The 11028-nt window shown below is 47.7% G+C and overlaps 1 protein-coding gene across 1 annotated transcript; it reads left to right on the forward strand.

Annotated features, from left to right (window-relative positions):
- The first annotated feature begins 1607 nt into the window (after positions 1 to 1607).
- On the forward strand, positions 1608 to 10520 carry PRKAB1 (protein kinase AMP-activated non-catalytic subunit beta 1). Its single transcript, XM_086623408.1, has 8 exons — positions 1608 to 1630; positions 3068 to 3242; positions 4091 to 4257; positions 5741 to 5834; positions 6855 to 6969; positions 8253 to 8386; positions 8898 to 8966; positions 9049 to 10520. Exons 2-8 carry the CDS (start codon positions 3078 to 3080, stop codon positions 9124 to 9126), a joined length of 822 nt encoding a protein of 273 aa, XP_086479534.1. The 5' UTR covers positions 1608 to 1630; positions 3068 to 3077; the 3' UTR covers positions 9127 to 10520.
- Positions 10521 to 11028: the final 508 nt, after the last annotated feature.

Here is an 11028-nt window from a genome sequence, read left to right on the forward strand (position 1 = left end):
GGCACAGAGAGTTACAGGCTGATTGCTGTAGGACTGCTACACTCATCACCACCGACAGCCAGGGAAGACAGGACTCAGTCATGGGGAAAAGAGGGAGGAGAAGGCAGGAGCAGTGAAGCCTAACTAGCAAGAGGCTGACACGTCTGTGTCCATTGCATCTGTGCTGTCCACAGCCCAGTAACTCCCAAAGGTTTTGGCATGTTGCACACCACGGATAAATGGTTCATCACTGCATAGGGAGGAGCCATCACATTTTAATACCAGAACTTCAAACTGAATAACGCTTGGACCTACTATAGACTGGTTACTACAGCCTCATGAGCTGCCCTATCCTGCAGTTTATTACTTACCTGTAGTTCTTGCAAGTAACAAAAACCATTGCAAAGAAATGAGGATGGGCCCTGAAGTGAAGGTACCGTTGCTTGCAATGAGTCTGGCTGGCTGTTGTGCAGGTCATCACAGTGGTCCTACTGGACCAGTGATGAACAAGACATGGTAGCGTGTATCTCCAGTCTACACTGCAGACATAACCAGCACACGCAGAGGGAACTGGGGAGGGCAAAACTGGGGGTTGGAGATGGTTTAGGAGTGCTAAGCTGAGTGAAATATCACAACAGCTGCATTTTATAGCGGGGTAACTGTTCTGCGGGGGCTGGGGAAAAGCTGCCCACACACGTTCCCCTCGCACCCCCTCTGGCAGGCTGGCCCGTGCCGAGGTGTTGGACCCATGAAAGACAAGCTAGGAGCAGCTGTTCCTCAAAACATAGTGCAGGATCCAGCCGTGCACTCGCGATTAGGCACGGTGAATCTGTCCATCCCAGCAGAATTCTTCCCACAACACAACGGCATGCCACAAGGATACACTTCCATTTGGTAGGAATCCTTCTGTCTGTTTGCAGGTTGCCTCAATCGGTTAAGGAAAAACCAACAATTTCCTTGGAAAGAGAACTGCTGAGCTGGGAACCCGCAGTCCTCACGACTTCATGCCTGTTAGAAAAGCAGAAGACAGCACCAGCTGATGAAGAGCAAAGGGTAAATGAGATGGTGTAACTGGAAATGCTTAGAGAAATATGTTAGACAAATAGGTGAGTGTAATTTAATTTGGGAAACATTAAATTTCCGTCTGTGCTTCCTCACAGGAAACAAGAGCCGCGTGCTGGTGCTTTCCCAGTGTGCCGTGACCACCTAACGGCCACCGGCCGGCCAGCCGGCTCTCGGGCCCGTTTCACCAACAGGGGAAATGCGTCTCTTGCCCAGTTCCCGAGTGCCCGCGCTCCCTCATCTGCAACCCGAGCCCTCCCTGCGCCGGCCATGTGCACAAAACGGCTCCGCGCGGCCACCTCGCGTCGCTGCGGACCCGGGACACCGCTGAGCAGTCAGTCACACTCGGCAGGTACGGGACAGCCCGGCCGGGACAGCGGCCACAGCGCCCGGCCTCACGCCCGCGGGAGGCTGCCGGGCCCCGGCGCGCCCGGTAAAGGCTCCGGGCCGCCTGGGGCGGGGGCCGGAACCGGTGCGCCGGGCCCGGCTTCTCCCCGGGCCGGCAGCCCGGACGCGCGGCCGGACGGAAGCGGAAGCGGCTCCGGCTCGGCGGCGGTGGCGGGACCGAGGCGGGCTCCGAGCGCGGGAGGTGCGTCCCCTCGGCGCGGCGGGGCCGGCGGGAGAGGCGGGGTCCCGGCGGTTGCTATGGGAACGGTTGGCACGAGGGCGGGGCGGCCGGGGCGGGTTGCTATGGGGACGGCGAGGCCGCTGTCGCGGCGGATCGCGGTGCCCGCCGTGCCGGTGCTCCTCGGCGGCGAGGCCGGGCCCTGCCGTCCGTGCGGGGGGCCGCGGGGTGCGGGCTCGCCGTGCCGTGCGGCCCCGGCCGCGTTGTGACGCGCTCCTGGGCGGGAGCCGTGCCGGCTGCCGGGCTGCCCGCGGGAACGGGAACGGGGAGGGGCGGGCGGCTGCCCGGCTGCCCCCGCCGCGGCGCGAATGGGCTCGGCAGGTGAAACACACCGGTGCGTTCGCCGATGGGAGCTCAGGGGCCATTCGATTTCAGTCGGGCCTTCTGAAACGCCCGTCTCACAGAATGAGCCGTTTAAAGAAGGTACAGGATGCTCAAACCGCTGTACTTTTGCACAGCCAGTTACCGTGTGTGTGTACGCTTATTCATTTGTCGTGCCAATTAAATCATTGATTAGTTTGGTTGTTTACTTAAGCCACGCACGCTGAGACTGGTTTCAGGTCGTGACTGAGCTGAGACCTGCACAGTTGGAAGTTGGGCAATATCCGTAACTCGAGCTTACAGGAAACAGCGATATCCCGAACTCGTGCTGGCACCCTGCTGGGCGCTCCGAAAGGCCCTGTCCGTCTGGCTCCACACGGCCGCTTGGCCACCTCTGAGCTGCTGCTCTTCACCTGCAAGTGGTCTTTCAGAGATGTGGCATGCGCATCCAGTCTCGTCCCTTCTGCCTGCGGATGTGGCCACGCGGGCTGTGGAGTGGGAATAAGTGTTGTGTTTTGCACAGCAGGGCCTGCTTCTCCCAGTGGAGCATCAGTGGGACTGGGCTGTTTCTACTTTAGAGCCACAGGCAGCCGCTGTAGGATCCTCAGCAGGTTGTCACCTCAGCTGACTTTTTATTTTCTAGTGAAGTCATATTTCTGCTAGGCTGGTTTTGAAGCATTCTGACTAAAAGTTCTACTGATATGTCAACTGATGTGGTAGAACGTTATGTGCATGAGTACTCAGAAGAGAGAAGAACAAGCACTTAGCTTGGGAAGACAGAATATGAATGTGCTGCAGTGTCAGGTACCTGCTTGGTCAACCGTTACAGTGGCTGAGTCTTGAGAGATACTAGGATATGGAACTGCAGCACGTTATGAAGAGAAGCAAAAAATTGTCATTTAATGTCTTTGTTCTGAGTGTGATATAACTTTAAGAATCATGCATTTCAAGTTAATCAAGTTTCTTAGGCTCTTCAACTCAGAAACAGAGGCCAGGTCTCCTGATGAGCCTGCTTTCCTGTCTGCTGGTGTTCTGACTTCAAAAGTACATGTGCTAATCTGGCTTTTCCTGCTCTTTCAGGCCCTTGAAAATGGGGAACACAAGCAGCGAGCGAGCTGGACTGGAGCGTCATGGGCACAAGGCATCCCGAGGTGACAGCTCTGGAGGAGCCATCAGCACGAAAGAGGGTGATAGACCAAAAATCTTAATGGACAGTCCTGAAGATGCAGACTTGTTCCATTCAGAGGAAATGAAGGTATTGCTGGTTTGTTCTTGTTTGCTAATATTACTGGCTTTGGAATGCTGTCCCGTTGGGGTGCTGTTAGCAACCTTCTGTAATCCTGTTGTTGACACGCAAGACTATCTCCCGTGCTTCTCGTGCTAAGGAGAGACATTGCATTGATGTTCAAGTAGCTACAATGAGTGTATTGTCATGATTTGCAGCAGGAATTGATTGTAGAGAAACTATAATGTAGCTGGCTCAAAGCTCATCCCCAGTGCCAAGTACAGTGTTCCAGCTTCCTTGGGATCCCTAATACTCTTGCAGTCACCAGTGACATTTTACCTGTCTGTTATTTTCCATATTAAAAGACTGTTAACTGTTACAGATCTATTAACTCAGTATGAAATGGATTGTTAGAAACGTCTTGCTGCCTGTCGTGTTTCATAAGAATATCTAACAGAAAATTCCACGTAGGTTTTGTCTGTTGGACAGCTCTGTTTCCTATAGACAACTCATAATCTTTCTGCCAGCTACAACTTTTGTGCCTACAATGCTTATATACTCTAAAGGCTTCTGAAGTGTATTTCTTTTTAATTATTTTTCTCCCTGTTCTTATATCTGTGTACTTTGAAAACTTTTGTGAGCTCAAGTTATTTCTTTTTAGCTTAATTTAGGCTGGAGGGAGAGGGATTATTTTGCCTTCCTCTCTTTTGGTAAATTTGGAAGGCTTTAACATCTTCGCAGAAATTGTGCAAATGAACTTGTGAACAGCATGTAGAAAAGCACAGTTTCTAATCTCCATCTGACAAAAACTAGTGAAATGTAGGTTGTCTAAGTCTGCCAGGGAAGAATTGCTTTTGATTAAGATACTGTGCTTGTAGGCCCCACTGGAGAAAGAAGAATTCCTAGCTTGGCAACAAGATCTGGAAGTGAATGATAAAACTCCCACTCAAGCTCGACCAACAGTCTTTCGCTGGACCGGAGGAGGGAAAGAAGTTTATTTATCTGGGTCCTTCAACAACTGGAGTAAAATTCCTCTGACGAGGAGGTAATAAGCAACTGCTGCTGTATCCATGATGTTCCCCATGGACTGGCAATGCTTAGTGTGGTGACAAGGGTGGTCAGTGGATAGGCTGGTATCGTGCTTGGATTTAGCGCTTTCCTGCATCTCTTCTCAAGCCCTTGATGAGAATCTGACTTTTTGATTCTTGGATGGCACAGGTGTACGGTGAAGTTAGTTTTAAGCTAAGTGTCTCTGATGGCACAGGTACTTCCGTGCCATGGCATTGGCTTTTGCCCAGCTTAAAGGGTCCAAATTCTGTTGAGGAAACTCTGAGCCTGGGATAGGTACCTGCTGGTAAACTAATCAACAAGAGAATAAATCTGTGTGAGTGTTTCGTTTAAACCAATGTTCTTGAAAAATTTAAGACTTCATGGATGGCGGAGAGTCTGAGTTTAACTGTTGATCTGAGTCCTGGTGTCTGTCAGCGATGACATATCCGTTAAAGATTGGTCTCCTGCCAATTTCTGGTGTTTCTCATCTCAGTGAGTGGCTACCTGCATCATTATTGTTGCAGAAGTGTCTTAATTTCTTAGGAAACTTGAAAGAGGAGCATAGTGGCCTGAGGAAATGGTATGAGAGGATTGTCAGGGAGATGGGAAACATTCAAACGAATCTGGAAGAAGGACAAAAATGTTTCTTTACAAAAAAAAAAAAAAAGACAGGTTTGTCTCTTGTGAGATTAGGTGTTCTGAGAAAGAAGATATTTGGACCTACTTAGAGGCTGGATAAAATCACGTTACTGAATCGGACATACTCAGGTAGAAGAGTTCGTTATTCCAAACTGAAGTTTCACATCCAGCTCCGTGGTGGTGTGCTTGCGCTCCTTACCTGAGAAGTAGAGGTACTGGCATTGTGTGACCTATTTGAACTGTTCATGTAGCATCAACAGTTTCTCAGCTTCTTTGAGGTGCTGGTAAAGACTTCTGGAGAATCAGGGAAGCTCCCAGCACAGGAGTATCAAAATTACCAAGCAGCAGCTATTCACACTCAAAGTAACTCAGAAGTACTGAGCTGCTGCTTTCATCTTCTAGTCATTGTTCATGTATTTCATAGGTGTTTGTGAAATGCAGTTTGCGATGGCCACTACTGAAAGGCAAGGAATTAGGACAAGGAACAAGCTGATCTTGTTCCATCAACAGGAGTCTCGCAGATGAAATGAGGTCTCACATGCTAACCAGTAACGTGAAGATGTGAGGATGACTTACAAAAGCTCGGTGCTAATTCCTTGGTGCCAGGGATGTGGATACTGATTTTGAATGTGTAGGGACTTACTGTCACAGAGGAAATTATCAACATTAACCTTAGTTTGATTCTTTACCTTTAGATTGCATCAGAGATTCACTTACATGTGGTACTGCCTAGTTTTTTCATGTTAAGGAGGTTTGTATTTTGTGTTACAGTGTCACAGTTTATAGATCCATGTACCTTTCAGAATATTTCAGGGCTGATTGTTTGTCTTAAATTCCAGTCACAATAACTTTGTGGCAATCCTGGACCTGCCAGAAGGAGAGCACCAGTACAAGTTCTTTGTGGATGGGCAGTGGACGCATGATCCTTCGGAGGTAATGTTCTCTTCGGCTCGCTGTATGTATTCAGTGAGGCATCTGAAGAGGAGATACTGGCTGGTTTCTCTACCAGTAGCTGACCTTTTCAGAGAGAAGGTGTTGGTTAACAACAGAAACTGGCCGTTTAAGCTGGTGAGAGATATTTCAGGTCCTAGCTCGCCTAGGTGGTGGCATCAGACCGACGGCCTCAAAAGACAGGAGATTTTGTAACAAATGGGTGACAAGATCTCTTGGGTATTGGTTTGTAAGAGATAGTGAGCTTTTCTTGTCTAGTGCCAGACTGTCTTTTAAAGCACTGTAGCATTGCTGACAGCCCGGATCTCTCTGTGCTGTACTTGCTATCTGTGCCAGAATGCTGCTATTGCTGCTCTGGATCTTTTCATAGTCCAGTAATTGTGCCAAAATCTACCAGGCCTTTTCCTCCTTCTCTGGTGTAAAATGAGGTTTATCCCTAGCCCACTCAGCAGTCCCTACCTGCTTCAGAGCTAATTGTTCGTAGTTGCAGGTTCCAGTCTTCTTGCTGCCTTGGCAAACCTTGCAGAACCTCACAGAATTTACCTTAGAGTAAATTTATCTCTTTGAGCCCTCTTCCTTGGACTCCAGTCTTAGCTTTAGCAGAAAATAAGCAATACCTGCCATACCCTGTCCTACACCAGGCCATGCAGATCTTAGCCTGGCTCTGAAAACCATGTAGAAGCTAGAAGTAAAGCTTAGGTCCTCGTGTCGTCACTGCTAACTTTAGCCCAAACCTGATCCTAGCCTTATCTATAGCCCAAGAGTTTATTGAGTGCTGTGGACCTACCGGGTTCAACTGGCATGCGTCCCCCCCAGTCCTAAATACTGCATTTGCTTTTAACCTAACACTGTCTGAGCAATGGTGAGCTCTTTTCACATCTGGTACTAGCATATTTTAAAAGCAATATATCTTGTTCTTGGTAATGCTGGTTGTGCAGTTTTCAGAATCTAATAGTCCCACAAGCGTTTTTATTCTGACTTTTGTATCTTGTTTATTCCCAGCCAGTTGTAACCAGCCAGCTGGGTACCGTCAACAACATCATACAGGTGAAGAAAACTGACTTTGAAGTGTTCGATGCTTTGATGGTGGACTCCCAGAAATGTTCAGACATGTCTGGTATGAGCTTACTGGTAATTTTATATCATGCTTTTTAGAGCTGTTAAAATTTTTACCTTCCTTTTTATCTGAACTTAAAGCTCCAGTATAGATTAATCTCCACGTTTGTCAGGCCCTGTGATCGTGAGCAGGAATCACGGATGCACAAAGGCAGAATGTGGAATGCATAAAGGAGGAAGCCTCTGGCAGAGCAACACAGGACACTGTAGATCTGATGAGGAGGAAGTCGAAGGTGCTTGATAGCTGTTTGTTTGCCTGTGCAATGTGAAACGACTGTTTTTAGTGCACTCTGGTGGATCAGTCACTACCTTACAACATCAAACCAATGTTGACAGCCTACATTGCTCCTAATTCCATCTTCCTCTGCTAAGGAGGTGGTCTGAGGAGATCAGAAGCTGCATGTTAAGAGGTAGAAATCAGGTGCACCTAAGCAGTGCTAACACAGGCTCAAGATACCCTCACAGTTGAGTATAAATTATCTGTGTCTTAGAAGAATATAAAAATGCTATTCGTGTCTTAAGTTTCATGTTCTAGTGTAACAGAAGAGAGGTAGGATTTGCCTTGAGTCATCTCTGAGATCAGCCCTGCCACCTGTTCTTTATAGACGTTTGTAGGGATGGAGACCATGATTGAAGTAGTACCTTAAATGCTCCTTCAGAAGACCTGTCCTTTGTATTTGAGGCAGAAGGTGCGTTTGGTTGGTTTTTACTCTCTGTAACTTTGCCCTGGACAAAGCCTTTTTGGAGGAAGAGTGTGATTTGTGAGACTTGGAAAGTGCAAGAAGCCAGGAGGAGATTCTAGTAGAAGCCTTCTCCCCATGTGCCGTAACAGCCTTTCCTGATATGCTTTAGACTCTGAAGAGCTCTTTCTACTACCCTGTCCCTGCATAGGAATAATACCCGCCTTTCCGTGTTTTTGGTACTTCCCCTGGGGATAATGTTGTAGAGCAATGTTTACAGTTAAGTGTTTGCTGAAGAAGTTCTGGGCAGAGATGACAGTAAAGTTCTGGAGTGCAGGAGGGCCCTCAGAACTCTGCCTCCCAAGAGTTCACAGCTAGTTCCAAGTCAGACAGGCTTTGGACATCTGAAAGCACTCTTGGGCAGTGACTGATCCTCCGGCACTGCATCAGCTGCTGCAGTTCTTGTACTGACATGCCATCGATTTCTTTTGGTAGCATGTTCCTGGATGTGAAAATCAGCTTGAAGTACTGGTAAAAACATACCCATAAAGAGCAGATATTCTCACAACTATTTAAAAAAAAATATTTAACATCTCTCTGGCAGAGTTGTCAAGTTCACCTCCAGGACCGTACCACCAGGAGCCTTATGTTTGTAAGGCAGAGGAGCGCTTTAAATCACCACCTATTCTGCCCCCACACCTGCTGCAGGTCATCCTGAACAAGGACACAGGCATTTCTGTGAGTACATTAGTTTGTTCTGCTGAATAATGGACTTGAGGGTGTGAACAGATGGGGAGAAAATCTGGGTACAGACAGGAGACAGTTTCGGAAAAACCTTAGGATAGTTGCTATGTTGGTAAATTCCCTGTTAGGTATGTCCAGATGGATCCGTCTGAAGTAAATTTATTTTCCTGCTTGACTCTCTTCAAAATTTAAAGGAAAACTAGATTGCTGTTGTACTCCCAGGAACACTGATCTTCCCACTGCAACACCGTTAAAACGTTGGAAGCACGTAAGAAATAATCGAGGTCTGTTTCACGATCGCAGTGAGGATGCAGAGGGTTTCACCTTGGAGGGATCTTGGATTGTTCTGAAACTTTGTCTGCGTTTGTGGATGGACTCAGCCAAGAACAGTGTGATGTGTCTGAGGAGATGGCTGGTTACAGACGGTGTTTATCACCCATCAGCTGTGAAGAGTAAACTGTGAGTTCAGTTATTTTCACGCTGTCTCACTTTCTCTTTTTTCCAGTGTGATCCTGCTCTGCTCCCTGAACCCAACCATGTCATGTTGAACCACCTCTACGCGCTTTCTATCAAGGTGAGAGACCAGGGCACGTTCTTCACACTTGCAGCTTTTAGGTAACCATGTAATATGCTCACTTGTTTTCCGTCTCCTGTAGGATGGAGTGATGGTGCTTAGCGCTACACACCGTTACAAGAAGAAATACGTGACTACTTTGCTCTACAAGCCAATATGAACATCGTAGTAGTTTGTGACCAATTGTTCTGGGCCAGTGTAGTCTCAGAAAAAAAACTCTTCTCTTAACCAAATGTACTCCTGCTCTGTGCTGTAGCAAATGTACTCTGATTTCATATTGTTTCTGAGACTTCCAAGTTCTCCTATATTTGCCTTATTTTCCCAGTCCCTCCTTGGAAGTTCTTGGAGATGGCAGCTTCGTGGTAACTAGACAGATGGCAGAGGTGTCTGTGCCCATTGTCAGCTCAGTTAAAAAACCACCAATTTAATTAGGCTGAAAAATGTGAGGGCAGCAACAGATTAAAGACCTTCAGCAGCGAGACAGATAATAAGGAAGAAACGAGCCAGCCCAAAGTCTAGACTAAGTTCAGGATTCTTGTGGAATCGTCTTTGAGCTCAACACTCAGCAAAAGCAAACCCATTACTGCTTTCCCAGCTCATCAAACACGCCATGATCTCAGTAGCAAGTTCCAAACTCGCGTGGCTGAAATAAGCGTGGACATCGATGATCTTGCCTTTTGTAGGCAAAATCAGCCACACAATCACCAAGTTCACTTTTATTTTACAGTAGACTGGGGTGCAGTTTCTACTGTGAATAGCTCTGTAGTTTTTCTCATCGTGAGAACTGAAATGCAACTTTTCCCCTGTGGAATTTCTGGTAAAGACAGTTGTTTTTAATGGCTGAATTTTTTGTAAATCATAAATGTGTCTGGCAGAAATCTGCTTTTTGAAACCGATTTCTCTTGCTGTCACCGATAAGGACTTCCTTAAGCCGAGAAGGCAGCTGTAAGGATCGCGGTATATTCAGTTGAGGGATCAGTTCTTCAGTAACAGCCTGAAGGTGACTGTAAGTCACCTGCGTCGCTGTGGCCAAACTCGCCCCTTGGTGTAAGCAGTGGCAGGGTGCTGGGTACAGCAGAACTGCACCTGTCTGTGCCCAGGGCTAGAGCTGGGCCTCCACCCTGGGTTGCAGCCCCAGGCCTGTGGGGAGCTCTGCAACTTTTTATTCTGTTTATATTTTCTGAGTGATTATAGTAACACCAGGTTGCCGGCACTCGGTACTCGCAGCCTGGTTTATCCCAAAACAAATGCAACATTAATGCAAAACTGCCTGCCAGTGCCTGGGGCCTGCCCGGGAGGAGCCAGCTCAGGAGGTGACCTGCTGGGTCCTTCCCACTGTTTTTTGGTACCTGAGGGTGCCAGTGACTGTGCCAATGATAACCAGCCCCCGTCCGACTGTGGGAAGAGCACATTGCACAAATCCGTAAGGAGTTTGAATGGGGACAAAAGCTGCAGCAGCCGCCAGCGCTCGGTGGAAGCAGCCGCCGGGGAGGGGTGGTTTGCCATCGGATCTGTTCGCTCGCCGTGTTGCAATATCCTGAGTAGCCGAGTAGATCTGGGTCTAGTGCAATGGTTTTCTCTGAAAACTCTTTCTTCCTTCTGTGCTACAGATAGTGTTTGGTATTCTGAAATATGGATTTGCTTTTGTTTTCAGTCTCTTTAGGAAAAAATAAAACTTTTTCAAGAAAAATGGATGACTTGCTTTGTTATTGTCCTTTCCATCTTTGGTAATTTTGGCTTCCTCGAGTTGTTTTTTTTGTAACCTGTGATTGCCTGATTGCAGCTTTATGCCTTGATGGATTGTTCAAGCTTTTCATTGATAGATGCAGCTGAAACACTTTGTCCTCTTGCAGCTAATTGGTAAAGACATGGGATGTGTTTGCGTGTGCTTGTGATTTGAAGTTTACAGGAAGAAGATTCCAGTTGCTTACAAGGCCCAGGAATCAGTTCCTTAGGGCTGAAGAACTCGGTATTGCCCTTAAGCCTCCTGTCAGCCTCTCGTCATTCCAGCCAGGCACTCTTCAAGCAGCTCGGTTATTCCAAGCCTTTCTCGGTGACGGTA

Source organism: Tauraco erythrolophus, chromosome 19 (assembly GCF_009769465.1).
Source record: "Tauraco erythrolophus isolate bTauEry1 chromosome 19, bTauEry1.pri, whole genome shotgun sequence".
Classification (NCBI taxonomy): domain Eukaryota; kingdom Metazoa; phylum Chordata; class Aves; order Musophagiformes; family Musophagidae; genus Tauraco; species Tauraco erythrolophus.